We start from the raw sequence: 16,465 nt of genomic DNA on the forward strand, positions 1-16,465 counted from the left end.
AAATCCTTCTAAAAGTGCATGCCTAGGCTCAAAATATTTAACCCCTTTGAAGAAAGAAGAAATGCATGATGAAGATATCTCTTCTAGAAGTAAAGAGCAGCGTAGTCTTCCTCCCCCTCCTCTTCAGCACAGCTGCTGTGGGCTTTGTGAGGGTGCTGGACACTGCAGGCACTGGATTTGCTTGGGTTTTGTTGGTAAGACACCCTTAGAAGCCACTTGTTACCCCAGCTGCAGCACCTGAACGCTGCACCTTGCATCACCTTGGCATCAGACAGTGATGGTCCCTGGTCACTGGGCTGGGACCGCACGCTCCCCAGGAGGAGGGGGCAGCTCTACTAAACCACATCCTGAAGTGCAACGGCTACATGGTTTTTGAACCCCTCTAGGAATGGAGATTCCATCACGGCTCTGGGCAGCCTCTGCCAGGGCTTCACCATTTTCTGAAGTCCCTAAATTCTGGTGGAAGGGGATGCCCAGAAGCGTTGCTTGCACTGAATGGAGTGATAGGCTCTGCTTTTCAGGGATGGAGGGAGCGGATCTGAACCCCAGGTCCCTTCCAGGGTCTGGAACCCAAGCTTGTGGAAAAGTCAGCTGCTCCAGGGGCACCCGTGCAATTCCCTGGTAGAGCCAGGGGTGCTGCTGTGACTGTCCAGGGACCTTGCTGGGGGTTAGAGCTGTGGAGTGGGGGCCATGGACAGCCGAGCGTGCTCTGAACCCTCTGCCCACCACATTCTCTCCCTCCCAAGTTCTGAGGGTGGGTGCCACCAGTGACAGTCGGGGAAGAATTTGTGTTGGGATGTGCTGAGTTCATCTGGCCCTGAGCATGAGAAACACCAGAGCGTAGAGAAGCTCAAAGAGGAATCAAGTCATAACTGGCTTCCAAGGAAGACGCCCAGATAAATGATAGCCACATGGCGAGCACAGAGTCTGTGGGAGGGATGGGGTAGTTATGTTGCTGCCTGGCTGTGTTGAGGGTTCTCTGTCCATGCATCATGGCAGTGTGGGAGATGGTGTGGCGAGGGGCACGGGCAGCAGAGTCTCATCTGCCCGAGGTGGGGAAGGGCTTGATGGCTGCATCTGAGCCAGCCTGGTCTTGGAAATTAGGTGGGTGCTGCTGTGCTGAGCCACAAGTGGGAGATGCTGTGGAAAAGCAGATGAGCACCAGAGAGTGGAGACAGCATGAGCTGAACAGCTTAGTCATCCATGAGCTGCAGGAGGAAAGAGGGGAGAAGGAGATGATGGCATCTGCAGGCGCTTTCCAAAATACCCAGTGGGAGAAGCAGCCCAAATCCTGCCCATGACCTCCCTTGACACCTGAATGCATTTTCCTCCCTGTCCTGGGTATCAGTAGCACAGGAATGTTCCTGAGGTGCCCTCAAACTTGCAATTCATGGAGGAATTGGGACTGGGGTACAGCCGGGCTGGCATAGCCTGGGCTCTCTGCTTCGAGCATCACGCCAGCCCAGAGCATGCGCGGGGCTGAATTATTCAGTCTGAAAGTGAATCTCTGTTACAGCTTGGTCCAGGAGAGATGCTGATGAAGTATTTAAATTCTGATCTGTTTTTCTCCGAGCTGGGATGAGACTCTCTAATGTAAAATTAATGTCTTTGTCTCTGGAAATAGCTGGAGCCGTGGAGTGGCCGGCGCTGCGGGCAGTCAGCGCTGCAGGCTCTGGAGAGGGGCTCTTCCTGCAGGAGCGTGGATCTCTTCAGAAACAGCTGTATTCAGAAGCAAACGTTGCCCCACTTCCCTTCCCAAACAGCGAGCAAGCAGAAGAGCGAGGGGTTGGTGTTCTTGGAGAGGGGGGAACTCTTGGGTGAAGAGGAGATGGGAGCAAAAGCCCGGAGCTGGTGCCGGGTATATGGGAAGACAAGGAGCCTAAATCGATGAGGATGGTTCAGCCTGCCCTTTCTCTAACAGGGATTTGAACAAAACAGAGGATTCCTGCTCTTCAGGGGTGTAACCCCAGTCTCTGAGCAACTTGGGAGCCCTCCCTGCAGGGCTGGGAAAGGGCCCTGGGTGCTGCGAGGAGCAGGAGCTTCTCCTCTCCCTGCGGAAAGGGAAGGTGCATCACTAATGGGCTGCTGGCTCAAGGGTGGCTCTCAGAGCCCATGCCTGGCCCTGACCCTGCTCAGCTTTGTGTCCACGCTCCATCCCTTCCCAGAAACCAGCCTGGGATGAGTAACGATGGGTGCACATCCCGCCTGTGGGGCAGGGTCTCATGTGTTCCCTGCTTCAGGAGCTGCTGATGGGATCTGCTGGGGAGCAGAATGGATGGTGCCGATTGTTTTTCTATCAGCTGGAAGATTGTGTAGCTTTAAAAAATATATATCCTGCTGCTTTTGCTGCTGAAATACCAGGAAATGCAGTTTTATCTTCCTGGCACTGAGTGACAGCTTTCTCCACACCGATCTGCAAGGCTGGGCCTCTTGAAGTCTGTGACGAAGGTTTCTTTGTACCCTTAGTGCAGAATTAACTGGTTGGAGTAGGAATCGCTTTCTTGGGTTGAGAATTCTCATAACTGTCCAGGCAGGTAGTCTCCTAGAGAAAGGAGGTCAGTGAGACCTCGCGGGAGAGAAGCCTGGTGTCCCGCTCCCTCTTTTTCCTTTTCCCTCTCTTGCTTAAGAAGAAAAGCTCTGTTGGAAACCCGAACTGTACAGAAACAGCTCCGTGCCCTCCTTACCTCCTGCTCATCCCTCCTTGGGGCTGATGTGCTGTGGTGGAGGACCGAACGAGTGAGGACAGGGTGGTTGTGGCTCCTGTTCCATTCTCTGATCCAAATTAACATGCACAGAACCAGGGCATCAGCCTGGACTCAGCATCCCAGCCCCCGGAGCTCTTTCCCAGCAGGTTTCTATAGAGAACTGTGGTGCAAAAATCCAGAGCACAGTTGTTTTCATTTTCTCTGGCACTGACAAGGGGAAAACCACTGTGGTTGATGAGGCGCTGAAGGTATTTGTTGCATCGTGAGAACTCCAGAAAGCTTTTAACCAAAGTTGGAGATTTAATCCAAAGAGCACAAATTTTAGCTCAGCTTCTGTCTCTGTGCTGTCAGTAATTAAAAGCTGTAAAGCGCTGTCAGAAACTCGGGTCTTCCCCTCTTGGAGACCTTCTTTCCCCATGTTTTATGATTACCATGCTTCACTGACTTTGTTTGATGGAGTGAGTCTTATTTTTTAATGTGGGAATGGGAAATTGTGGGCAAATGCTGGCTGGGGAGCATTTCAGTGCGTTGCTGGGGCAAAGCTGGGACAACACATCAGAGCCAGGGGCTTTGCCCAGTGTAGGTGCACACACAATGCTCCACTAAAATTCTTCTTGCTGTTATTTTGTTTTCTTCGTTTTTTTGAAAATCCACATTCCAAGCTCTTTCCTTAATCTCATGTTATTTGGGAAGCAGGAATGTTTTCCAAATGGCATTTTCCACAGGTTGTAAGCTACACGCTGAGATACGCTGGAAATCATCTTTGAGCTTTGCATTGGAAGCATCTGCTGAATCTTGGCTCCGTCAGCTCTCTGGGGAGGGTTTAACTCCTGCCTGGGTCTGAGTTTTAGATGAATCTTGCTTGAACCTTCTTCTGTCTCTTTAAACTCCTCATCTGCCTGCCTTATTTGAGGTATCTGAGCCTGCTCCTGGTGCTCCAGACCTCTCCCTCACCCAGCCAAGGTGGACAAAGGACCCCCCTGCAGCAGGAACGTGTGTTCTGGGAAGAGATGTACTCGCAGGGTGAAGCATTGGAGGTGACATCCCCAAATTATTCGTTTCGTGGAGGGCTCAGGGAAAATTGATTACCCCCTTCTTCAGAACATCAGGACAAGGAGTTCATGCAATGAAATTAGAGCAACAAACGGAGAGCAAATAAAAGGCAGCACTGCTTTATGCAGCATGGAGTTGCTAGGCAGGTTTCATTCCTGCAGGAAGCTGTTTGTCACAGTGTCTGGGTTTTTGAGGAGGACTGGATACCTTCCTGCCAGCTAACTATGTTTTGTATGGAAGATGAGATAATCAGATCTCATGTGGCAGGCTCCAAGCTGATGGTGTGCAGGGATCAGGGAATGATTTATCTCGAGCCAGCATTGCTCTGCCTGCCAGGTACGATGCAGGTTTGTGCGCTCCTGGATTTCTCAAGCCCTCGGCTGTGGGCTGGTGCCAGGGCCCCATGCAGATGGCCAAGAGCTCCTGTCAGGGTTGAGACAACTTTGAGGCTCTCCTGGCTTTTCTGCACTGTGTAGAGATGTTTTGGGTGGCACAGCACGGCTGCTTTCTCTCCAGCATCCACAATCCTTCGCTGTCATCCAGCCCCTTGCGCAGGGTGGATCTGTGCGGCATGGACAGGATATATGACAAGGCAGTTTTCCCTCTAGACCATGCTTCTGGCGTCCCAAAACTCTGATCCAGAGCAAGGTCAAGGTATGCTGGAGAAAGGGAGCCCTGAAAGAGCTGCTGTGAGCAGGACTGACTGCTGCGCTGGACGTAAGTGTCCTAGCAGTGACAGCATGGGCAGAGACACAGCTCCAGCGCTCACTGCTGCTGGCCAGGATGGACTCAGCAGCCTTGAGGTCGCTTGTGAATAGAACACTGACCCTGAGACTTCTCTGGTCTTTCATATTCGTGGGAGCATCTGTGCTCCTGTTGGGCTGGTGCCCTGGGTACCGTGAGCGCCACTGTAAGGAGCTTAGAGCTCTGATAAAAGGCTTTTCCTGGGCAGAAGCCACTGGACTGCGAAGGATTTTGTATTCTAAGAGCAAATCTTTCAGCATTGTTGTGTCTTTGGGCAATCTGCCCAGCTGTCTGCTTTTGGGAAAGCGCCTGAATGGAGATGGAGCGTGCGAGGTGAGCTCTGGTCCATATGGTGGGAAAACTCTTTTGCATTTGTTTACATTTTGTAAACAGAAGAAAAGAAAAATAACTCTGAAGGAGAGGGAAGGTGCCCACATGGGTGACGCACAGTGAACAATCTCTGTGTTCATGATACGCAAACCTGGTGAGACGGAGGCAGCGATACCTGCGTCGTTTATCAATGGGGAAGGTCAGCGCAGCCAGGGCTGCTCCGGCTCCTCCTGGGCTGCTTTGTGGGAGCAGAGCAGAGCCCTGGGCTGTTGGCCGTGGGAGCCCCTTGAGGGCTGCTCCCTGCACAGGGTCAGCAGGACCAGGGGGGAACAGGCTCCTGTGCAGCCCCTGAGAGCTCAAGAGGATGGGGGCATCCCCCTGCCCAGGGCTGCAAGCTGCCAGCCTGCCCTGCAAGCCTTGATTGACATAAGATCTTCCCCGTTGTGCTGTGATGTGACTCCCAGTCCTCTCCCACAAAGAGTTTATGTGCAGGGAGCATCGGAGGGATGAGGAGACTCCCCATTCCTGCAGGACTGGCTACACCGTGGAGACAAACCACAGTGGTGGCAAGGAAATTCCTTGTTCCTGGCTCCGCTCGGTGCTTTACTGTTCTAGCTTTAGTGTTCTAGTTGATGGGCCCCTGTGCATTAAGCAGCCCTCGGCTGATACCTTGGTGAGCTGGAGCTCTGCACAGCTCTCTGAGCGTGGGGAGCTGCCTGTTCCTATCAGCTGTCCCCCATGGCAAGGTGTGATGCACCTTAAAACCTGTCTGGCTGCTCCCAGAGTCGCTTCACAATGATGAAAGCACCCACTCTTCTCTAACCACACTTTGTCTGGTGTCTAGATCTGTCCTCTCTTACTTTCACTGAGGATTCGTGTGTCCTCTGTCTGGTTGACCTCACAGGACAAGTGCTGGGGTGCTGGCGTGGGGATGAGACTTTGCAGGTGGTGCTGGAAGGGTGTCCATGAGGTGTCCTGTGAGGTCAACCAGACAGAGGACCTCATGGAATTACTAAGGTTGGAATAGACCTCTCAGCTCATCGAGTCCAACAGTCAGCCCAACCCCGCCGTTCTGACTGAACCATGTCCTGAAGTGCTATTGCTACATGATTTTTTAATCTCTCTAGGGATGGAGACTCCACCACTGCCCTGGACAGCCTCTTCCAATGCTGGAGGGGATGTCTGGGGGTCTGGAATGACGAAGTCTTCAGCAGTTCAGGGCCTTCTAGCTGGCTTCTTTTCCATACGGTGCAGGCAAGGACTGGGTTTGGCCCTGCTGCCCTAGCTGAGGACTTACCAGGGGCTTCTGCCTGCTGCAGTAATTTACAGCATTGCTCCAAAACATGTAAATATACAACTCTCCCAACCTCATGCTGTTGAATAAAGCTTTCATTTGCTGGCCTGTCTCCCTGCATTCAGCAGCCCAGCTTGGCTGGCTGTCAGCAGCCTGGGGCTGATGGATGTCCTGCCCGCTGTGAAGCTGTGCTTGCAGCCCTCACTTCCCCAGGAGGTCCCTTCCCATGCTGGAGGTGCAGCTGGACATGTGCTCTGCAATGTTCATACCCTTGGAATGAATTTTGATGAAGTTTTTCTGGATGACAGATTCTGTGATCTCTTTGGGAAGCCGCTTGGTGGTTCTGCTCAAGGATTTTTGAGTGATGGCTTAAGCTAAGGAGCCTTTAAGTGTGTGTGTATATATATATTTAAGCAGTATTATTAGCGTTTTTCTCTCTTTTCATCCCTCAAAACAAGGCTAGTTCCCAGGCTTTGAAAATCGCCTGGTGCTGCGGTGCTGTTGCGGTTTCTTAAGTCAGAAACACAACCTTCTAGGAGAACTTTTTTCCCAAAGCTGCATTGGGATCACAAGGGATGGAGATGGATGATCTTGCCCTAACGCATTGGTGCCAGTTTCCCCAGAAATGAGAAACTGCTGGGTTGCTATTAAACACACATGTTCCAGGAATCTCACGAGCTCCCGCTTGCCTGTTGGGGTTTGTACCTTTGCTTCCCTGGAGATAGAAACATTTCCCCGGGTGTCTGCAGTGGAGATGGCTCTAAAGGAGAATTTATGACCGGTAAACATTCTTGCATTGTGCAATAATGAATGGTAAAGGTTAATGTTTCGTTTTTGTTGTATATAAATGACTCAGGACGTTGCAGCTCACCAGTGGGATTTGATTACTTTATTATCCTTATAATAAGATTTACAAATTAACTGTCTAATTAGCAACCTGGGAAGGCTGCTGCCTGTGCTGTACTTTCCAAACTGACAAAGAGACAGTCTTAAAATGCTGGAGTGTGAGGAAACCAGGAGTGGAGCAGCTGCCCTGCCGAGCCTGGGTATGGAGCTACCTGGATGCCTGTTGCGGTGCTGTGCGTGTGGAGAGACTGAGCCCGACGTCCACTCCACAGGACGGGAAGCAAGCAAGCTCTTCCCAGCATAGTGCACTGGATTAGGTACAGGAGGAAAGGTCTATGGAATCTTCTCACATCTGCTGGGCGGATGCACTGTTAGGAGTTGAGGCAGGATTACTGCCCGAAGCTCCTGTATGAGATTCATCTATTGGCTGTTTATTTGCATGGATTGACTGTTCACCTAAGCGTGCATGAAACCTGTGAATGGATCTTGCTGAGGCTCGCAGAGCTTCCTTTGAGGTGTTGGATGCGAAGCCCGCAGTCAGCAGAGACCCTCGTTTGCTTTGGATGCACAGGGAAGGTTACGCTTCCCCATCTTTGTTCTTGCAGCCTGTGTTATTGCTGCTGGACAACTTGCGATTCCTCCTAAATATTCAGTCCCTGCAAAGATGACTTACAATGACTTGGCTATCATTGGCTTAATTGAACTGTAATCTGGATGTTTTGAGCATGTGGCCATTACTTTTCCCCTTAAAGAGAAAATGCTGCATTTCTAGTGTCTGCTTTAGATCTGCCCTCAAAGGGCAGGAGGTGTGACCGTATGCGTATATATTTAATGCTCTCTTTAATTATTAAACTCTTCAATGAAACCTTAAAGAGGATGGGGGAGAGACTGCAATAAAAATCTGGTATGGTTTTGAGCTGCTCAGACATTGGCTTTTCTGGTCTCTCTTGCCACTGGAATCTGGCATTTCCCTTCTCCTGCTTATGCAAGTGAACACGGGAACTGAGGGTGTTCTGCTTGTGGTGTCCTTGCAGAGGGGACAGCTGCCCAGCATTGGTTTGCATGCACACGTGTGTTGCTCCATCCATCCATCCATCCATCCATCCATCCATCCATCCATCCATCCATCCATCCATCCTCCTGCACATCGATGAAGATCAGTCCTAGGTTCTCCTTCCCCTTGCTACTTCAGATTCCCTCTTTTGTTTCTCATTCTCACCAAACGTCTCCTCGGCAAATTAAATGTGTAATGAGCAGAGCGTAGAAACATGCTGCAGATTCTTCTCATGCACGGCAGAGCTTGACTCTGATTTTTATTTTTATTTTTGTTATTGTTTTAATCAAATGCATTTGAAAGCCTCGGCTCCACCACTGTGCTGCATCCTGGCTGTGTGATGCCGACTGCGGGGAGCAACGAAGCCGGTGAAGGGGCTGGAGAACAGGCCTGATGAGGAGCGGCTGAGAGAGCTGGGGGTGTTTAGCCTGGAGAAGAGGAGGCTGAGGGGAGACCTCATTGCTCTCTACAACTACCTGAAAGGAGGTTGTAGAGAGGAGGGAGCTGGGTTTAGTGTTTGATAGGAATGGTTGGAATCAGTGATCTGGTGAGTCTTTTCCAACCTGGTGATTCTATGATTCTAAGTGAAGCAGTGAGCATGCACAGAGATAGCCGAGGTGATGCAGCTGCAATTGCAAGGGAGAGAAATGAACCTTTTTTAATCCCTATGGTACTTCAAGCGCTCTTTGTGCCGGTTGCAGCGTCTGGGGAGGCTACTTTGCTCTGCCAGCTCTGAAATCGCAGGCAGTTTGTTGTCCAAAGCCCTGTGGAGCAGAGCCTGGCTTGCATGCAGCAGCAGCCCTGAACACATCCAGCTGGAGGGAGGCTCCAGCGCAGGCAGAGCCAGCGGGATGCTCAGCACCTGGATCCAGGCGGTCTGAATGTTGCCTGGGGTGATTGGGGCTGGTGGGAAGAGCAGCATGGACAACTCCTGATTCTTCCCACCTCCAGCTTCCATCACCCCCTAAGGCAGGAAGGTTCTTTTCCCCAAACAGGAACAAATATCACTGTCCTGAAAGCATAAAAGCTTCTTAGGCGCTGGGGAAGTACCAAAGGACCCACTTTTCTTTCTTTACCTGCTCTTCTGCATTGAGCTGCCTTTTTGTTGTGACATGGAGAAATGTCATTAGGAAGTGCAGCCTAGCAGCAATCTTGTTTCTTCTGTTGAACTGAAATGATTCCAGCTCCACTGGGAACCTCTCACCGCAGCCTGGATGTTGGCATCAGCATGCAACCTCCTGACAGCGCCTGCGCTCAACGTCTTGTGGAGCCTTATTGAGTTTATACCCACACTTCAGGACGAATCTTTGCTAATAGAATTCTAATTTCTTCCTTCCTGCCTCCCAGATGCTGCTGTCTCTGGATACAAATGGCAGAGACGGTGAACAAGGGCTTCAAGAAAACATTTGTTTGCCAGACTCAGAAAAGCAAGTGAGAGGACCTGGGAGGAGAGCGCCCTTGGCAGTTGTGGTGCCTGTCAAACCTTCTGTGTTCGTGTTTTATCATAGTGAAAATTCATAGAGTCGTAGAATGGTTTGGGTTGGAAGAGACCTTAAAGCCCATCCAGTTCCACCCAGCTGAAGAAACTAGAAAAAAGTGAAAAGGAAAATGAGTTTAAAGCTGGATGTGGCAGGGCCCAATAAGGGACTGTGAGTTTAATGGCAAACATCACTTGCCTTTGCCTTGTTCCTTAGGAGGAGTCCAGTATTGGTACAATTGAAACCCGCTTCATTTGTGCACTGCTTGAGTTTTACGTGCTCAGTTTCTCTGAACCCCTCTAGACTGCATCTCCTCTTCCAGCTACTCCTTCATTTAGTGTAACTACGGCTCTTGGGAAAAGGATGTGGCAAATAGGAGACCCCTGAGACAGAGCTGAGTTTGGTGCCCAGGTTCCACCTGGGCCAAGGCCGCTTTTGCACAACTTTGCTTTGGTAACAAGATCAGCGCTTGTTCCCTTTGCTCCATTCCTTTCCTGCATGTTGTTGCCTTGGAGCTGAAATCTCATCGCTCGAGATGGGGCGTAGGGTGGATGGAGTGATGGGGCACAGTTGACCCTGCTGAAGCTGGCACCTGGGAGAAGGTAACGTGGGGTGCAAGGTGGAGCCTCCCTTCCCCAGATTTGGGGCACCCCAGCTTCTCAAAGCAGTGGTGCCCCCTCCAGCTGCAGGATGAGGTGGGCTGAGAAGGGCCTGAGCCATCAGTTGAAGTTATCTACGGTGCCGAGTGCCTTTTTAAGGTCGGTTGCCAGAAGTAAGGTGCTTATTTGGCATTTAAGGAAAAAACCAGCCTTTAAGTACAGTGCTTTGAGTGCACAAGCTGCAAAACTACTGCCGACAGCTTCGGATTAGTTTTGCTGCAAGGGCTCGGTGGTTTAAGGGATGCGGATTTAGCTCTGGATACTTATGCTTGAAAGTCTGGGTAGTGGCGCGTTGGGATTAGTTCTCCTGCGCTGTTCCCAGGAGGGTGGCTTTGTCATCACCAGGCGTGCGTGAGTAGAGGAAGACGTACGCGTCTTCTGATCTGGGAGCTGGAGGCTGCAGCGTTGCTGAAGCAAAGCAGAGCTGTGGGAGGAACGTTGCCCACCTGTTCCCATTGGAACAATCTTCCATTTTTGGACACATGCACTTTTTGGCTGAGATACCCACGACTGCCAGATTTCCCTCTTTCAATACCCGGCGGTGACCTCAGAGTGTGTGCCGCGAGTGACAATGAGCTCAAAGCGAACAGAAGGGCTCCCAGCCCTCCTTTGACGTTCGTTCAACAATTTGCTTCTGCTTAGTTTTACTGAAATGCCTGATCTGGTTGATGATGTTCAATACAGTTTAAAAATCTGCCACAGGCTTAGTTAAAGTTGTCTTATAAACCAGATATAGTAGCGTTTTATTCTCTGGTTTTGCTTGGTGCTCGTCCCTTAGCACTGCCCTGACGCTGTCGCTGTCTTCTCTTTGCAGTTTGCTGCTTCGTCGTGCACAAGCGGTGCCATGAGTTCGTCACCTTCTCCTGCCCCGGTGCTGATAAAGGCCCTGCCTCGGATGTAAGTAGCTGCTCCAACGCCATGAGTGACGGCACGGCGCCGTGTTGGGTGGGTCCCTCTGTTTCACAGCAGTTTGGAGATGCTGTTCCTCCAGCTCTCTTGGCTGAGGACGCTTCTGTGCTGTTATTTCACGGGCATCTCTAATTTGCTGTTTGTGGTTGTGCAGACTCTCATATATTTTTGGTTCGCTCAAACCACTTTCATGTCATCCAATAACTTCTTCTCAGGAAGAATGGACAGGGACGCAGAGACGCTTCTGTTTGGGTTGAAGTCTGCAGCCTTGCCCCATCTCCCTTCTGTCTCTTGAGTCACAGCCTCAGTTTCCCTGTTGGTAAAGTGACGTTTCCAGGCTCTGCCGCCTGAAGGTTTGGGGTTAATTAACACGCATGATGCACTAAGTGCTAAAGAGCTGGTTTAAGGTTTTGGTCAGCATGCACTAAGCCCTCTCTTCTGGAGGGGTCGAGTTCAATGTCCTGATCAATTCCTTTTGTCATAGTGAATTAGCTGAAAGAATTGGCTGTCGTTTAAAAGATGGAGAGGAGTTAGCCCTGGGAAAGGTGCCTGTCCTTGCTCCTCCTCAGCTCCTCCTCAGCTCCTCACTCGTTACCTGGAGTTGAAGCTCTCGGCTGCTTACCTGCCACATCCCCGCTCCTCACCCTTGTTCAAAGCAGGCACAATTTTTCCAAGTCTGTTTTGTATCATCTTGCAGGTTTAATTAAACCAAGATATACAATTGGTTTTCCCAAGAAAAAAAGAACCAGCAGGCACATTTCATGCTTGCTTATGATTTGCATGGTCAATGTTGCTGCATTTGCTCAGGAAACACGGAACTGACCCAGCAACATCCTCAAGGACAAAAGAATGACTGAAGAACAGCAGTTTAGGTGTGACTTTTGGAAAACAATATTGCTGTATTTTAAAATCCAAAGCCCTAAATGCTTGCTGATGAAGTCCCCATCCTTAATTTCCTGGTGAATCCCCGGGCTTTCAGGGACGAGGGAGCATAGCAAAGCTGGCTTAGGCTCCTCAGCGTGATTCTGCCAGCGCCTCTTGGGTCCGTCTGGCAGGTTTTGTGTTTTACCGTGGAAACTGGCTAATTCTGGGAACTGCTGGGAGGAAAGAGCTCGAATTGGGGAAACGGCAGTGCGCCACAACTCTCACCCTTAAAAATAGCACCAGAGGGAGCAGGCGTTGTAACAGGCGGAGGCTCAACATGTGTTGTCAGCCGCCCTGCCCGAGCGGGCTGTGCCGTCACTGGGATCAGTGGGAGCTTTAGGGGAGGGAGCTGATGCTCGTGGGGCAGAGCTGGGGGCTCAGCCCCATCCAGAGCAGGGGCTGCAAGGGCAGACTGTGGGGTGTGGAGGGGAAGGGCTGAGTGTGGCTCACGGAGATCTGGGATCCTTCCCCAAAACTGCATGTGTTTTCTAGCCGAACCAGGCTTGCTGGCTTGCATTTTTGTCTACCTCGTGTATGAGTATGTTGAATTTCTGGTCTGGATCTGAGAAATCTGGCTGGGCTTTGGTGCCAGAGACTGTCTGGACAGCTCCACTGCAGAGCTGCTGGGGACCCCAGGCAGGAGGGGCTGGGATGGTACCTGACACCCCTTGCACACCCAGAGCTGCCACTGACCCTGATCACCACTCTGGCTCCAGCAAAATAGTGACTTTATCCCAATGCCCAGGCTTTGATTGATCAAAAGACCTGCTTGTGCAGAACTCTTAGCCTCTGATTCCTCAGGGCACGTGGGTTCTCAGCCCCCAACCCCGATTGCACGGTGCCTCTAGGTTGCTGCAGCCGGCCTGACAGCCCTCCTCCGCCTCCAGAGAGGATGCCTGGCACACTGTTACTTTGAACCAGGTGGTAAATAAGCTTTTGGGTGTTTCCCCCAGGCTGAGCTGCCCTGGTAGGTGTCTCCCGTCTCACCCAGGTCAGTGCAGCAGCCTGGGTCCTGCTCCTCGTACTGCCCACACAGCTGCTGGGGACCCAAAGGCTACTGCTTTCAGGCTTGGGCTTGTGCATGGTTTGAAACACCTAGTTGTATTTCCACTTCCAACCAGACAGTTCCGTGGGTTATTTTAGCCCGCACTCCTTGGGGTGGAAACTGTCCTGCAGGAACAGCGAAGAGGTGCCACGGAGGCGGTCAGGGCAGAGAGAGATGGGAACGCTGAACCCACTTAACCTTGCTGAAGAAAAATGAGGTTTGGCGGTGGGAGAGCAGGGACAGCTGTGAGCCAGATGCCACCTCCGGAGCTTTGCGTGGGCGTTGGGCAGCCTGCCCGCCCTGGCAGTGCCTTCTCAGCCTCGCTCATCAGCTGGGCAGCAGCTCACGGCAGGTACCAGGGAGATGGTTCAGCTGCATCTGCACAGAGGTTTGGCTGAAGGTGGACTCAATGATTAGCTTTTTCTCCCCAGCAGCCCTTGGACAGCCCGGTCCCGCTCCCCAAGCACAGCCCCATGGCCCCCGACCAGCAGGGCTCTCCCACAGTCTCCTCCCATCCTGCGGCTCTTGGTTGCTGTGGGCAGCCTCTCTCTGGGCAGGGAAGGGTCTAAATTAAATCAAAGTCGTCACGTTTTAAGAGGTGCCACTTGATATCAGAGCGTGCATAAAGGCCCTTGATCAAATTCTCTCTTGCTGGCTGTTATTGCTGGGTGAGAATTGCCACTGCGGCTCATCAAGCAGGCAGGTAAAACCTGCCCCGTTGGTATTAATTACTTTTTAATATATTATTTCTGATAACGAAGAGAGGCGTGCAGATGCTTGGGACTGAAATCAGGGAGTAAAAATGACCCTTTGTGGCTGATCTTTGCCATTTCTCAAAGCCCTCTGGGAGAGCCCCTGTTTGTGCCCTGGGCACTGTAACCGTGGGGACTCAGGCAGAGCAAACCTTGCTCCTCTGCAGTGGTAATCAAGCTTCTCGCAGCAATACAATCTTTAACGAGCTTTGAACCAGGGGATGGAAAACCGCTTCACCAAACAGCAGTGCCCCGTCTGCTTTGGGAATGAGCTGAGGACAGGGGCTTCATTTTGCAGAGACGCAAAGCGAGCTTTCCCCTGCTCCGTCACTGCTAACAACCACAGCGTGAATGCAGCGCGACCTGTAATTATGTCAGGCGCTGGCAGGGTGTAGCGAGTACCACGATGCATTTTGTCAGTCGGCGCAGCAATCTCGTAACTGTCTTTCCTTTCACAAATATTAACATCCAGTCAAGTCTGGCAGAAAGGAAGAGTTTAATTTACTGCATCTGTTCAAACCTTGCAGCGTGTGTGCCGGAGAGGGAAGGGATTTGTGCAGGGAGGTGGTGTCCCCAGGGGCAGCGCCCGCAGGCTGCTCTGCACGGGGCTGTGATGGGGGATGCTGCAGGGACAGCCAGGTCCCAGCCTGGCCCGGAGCTCTGAACGCCGGCCGGCTGCTGGTGTGCATCCCCAGAGCTGCTCCATTCTGGTTGCGGGTCGTGGAGCCCAGGGGAACAACTTGTATTGAAAAGAAAACCTGTTCTGACTTCGCTCCTCAATCTCTGTGTCGTGTAGCACTTCAGAGTTACTTGGGAACCAAGGAGGAAAACACTTTGCATCTTGCAAAGTGCTTATGGATGTTTAATTTTAAGCATCTGAGTAATACCTGTTACTTAAACAAAACTCTGTCTAAAATTAAGCATGTGGCGAATCACTTTCTGGGATGGTGGCTGTGCCCGTGTCGAGCAGGTAACCCTGAGGCAGGCTGGCATTTCACACTTTTCAGAGCAGAACAAAGTAACTGGGGAGCAGTGAAATGTCCCGAACTTGGTTACTGCTGACTGGTGTGGCTCCTGAGCAGTTTGCCGTTTGCTCTGGTTGAGTTTGAACCTCCTTGAGGCGACAAAGCCTCTGTGTGCGTCTAACCTTGCAAAGCCTGACAAGTAGGACTCTTCCGTCTAGGAGAGGAGGAGTAATTATAGAGCATGATAGGGCCTCAAAGTTAAAGAAATTAATCACTCTCACAGTAGAGAATGAAGCTGTAGCTGTGAACATGGGCACTGAGGGCCCTGGGGCTGCTCTCGTGCTCTGAAGCCATGGCAGGATTCTTTGGTGGCTGAAGATGCGACAGCAGGGCTGTGCTTTGGGCAGGACAGCGTGCACTCTCAGCACCGGCTGGTGAAGGCACTGGTGGGGCATTTACTTCTCTGCCTTGGTCCCAACATGTGCTGCCTTCCCTGATCAAGAGCCCCTCCCCAGCTTTCCTGGAGCCCCTTTCTGTATTGGAAGCTGCTCTAAGGTCTCCCCAGAGCCTTCTCTTCTCCAGGCTGAACAACCCCAGCTCTGTCAGCCTGTCCTTGTATGGGAGGTGCTCCAGCCCTTGGTTGCTCTCTGTGGCCTCCTCTGGACTCCCTACAACAGCTCCATGTCCTTTCTGGGCTGAGGACTCCAGAACTGGACTCAGGGCTCCAGGTGAGGACTCCACAGAGCAGAGCAGGGGGGTAGAATCCCCTCCCTCACCCTGCAGGTGCCCCTGGTTTGGGTGCAGCCCAGGACATGGTTGGTTTCTGGGCTGTGAGCGCCCATTGCTGGCTCATGTTGAGCTTCTCATCCCCAAGTCCTTCTCCTCAGGGCTGCTCCCAATCCATTCTCTGTCCAGTCTGGGTCTCTGTTGGGATTGCCCAACCCAAGTGCAGGACCTTCACCTTATGAGAAGGGCCAGCCTAAAGCCACCAGTTCCAGTGTCAAACCCTGCTGGTTTTCATCACCAGCTTGGATGCTTCTGTGCTCTCCTGGTCGTGGGCAGCAGAGCCAGCATAACCATTCAAGCTAAAGATTTCTGAAATAAGGTAAGTTCTTCAGGAGCTGAAGTCAGGCATGTGTAATGTAATGCAGTTGGCAAACCTAATTATAGTCAGAGCTATTAGTAGAATGCATAATTATTTAAATGGTAGACAGAATAATCATTTAAATGACCTTCTTTGCATTATCCTGTTAAAGGTCATCTAATCAGGGTGCATGAATAAATACCAGAGTTGCTCTAGGAAGGTGCCAGGCCAGTGCGGCTTCATCTGGATTTTGCATATTGTTTTCCTGCCATTTGCAGCTTTACAAAGGGTTTCTGTAATGCTGTCACCACAGCATCTTTGGTCTCTCCACACTTTGTTTGCTGGAGGCAGAATCATTTCACCTTTGTCTTGGGCTCCTCCTTTCTTGACGAGCTCCAGAGCTGAGTGTTTGTACTGACAGAAGTGTTGCTGCTGCTCTTTTAGAACAAGAAACTTCAACAGGCGAGGGTTGTGCAGGTGATCTGAGACAGAAGCTGTCGTGGCAGCATCATCACGAGGTCGTCACCCCTTCATGCACAGCATCACCAGGTGTAGCAGGGTACAAAGGGGGTCACTGCGCTTGGCCAGGTTTGGGTTGTTCTCTACAGCACTTGGGCAAGCAA

General features: G+C 51.4%; 1 protein-coding gene across 2 annotated transcripts in view; it reads left to right on the forward strand.

Annotated features, from left to right (window-relative positions):
• The window catches only part of PRKCB (protein kinase C beta), a 115,587-nt gene that overhangs the window by 38,052 nt on the left and 61,070 nt on the right, over window positions 1–16,465 (forward strand). For both annotated transcript variants that reach the window (XM_069869988.1, XM_069869989.1), the window contains exon 3: window positions 10,978–11,060. In XM_069869988.1, coding sequence (XP_069726089.1) covers window positions 10,978–11,060 — 83 coding nt within the window. The remainder of the gene's footprint in view (window positions 1–10,977; window positions 11,061–16,465) is intronic.

The sequence above is a fragment of the Phaenicophaeus curvirostris genome, chromosome 16, assembly GCF_032191515.1.
Source record: "Phaenicophaeus curvirostris isolate KB17595 chromosome 16, BPBGC_Pcur_1.0, whole genome shotgun sequence".
Classification (NCBI taxonomy): Eukaryota; Metazoa; Chordata; class Aves; order Cuculiformes; family Cuculidae; genus Phaenicophaeus; species Phaenicophaeus curvirostris.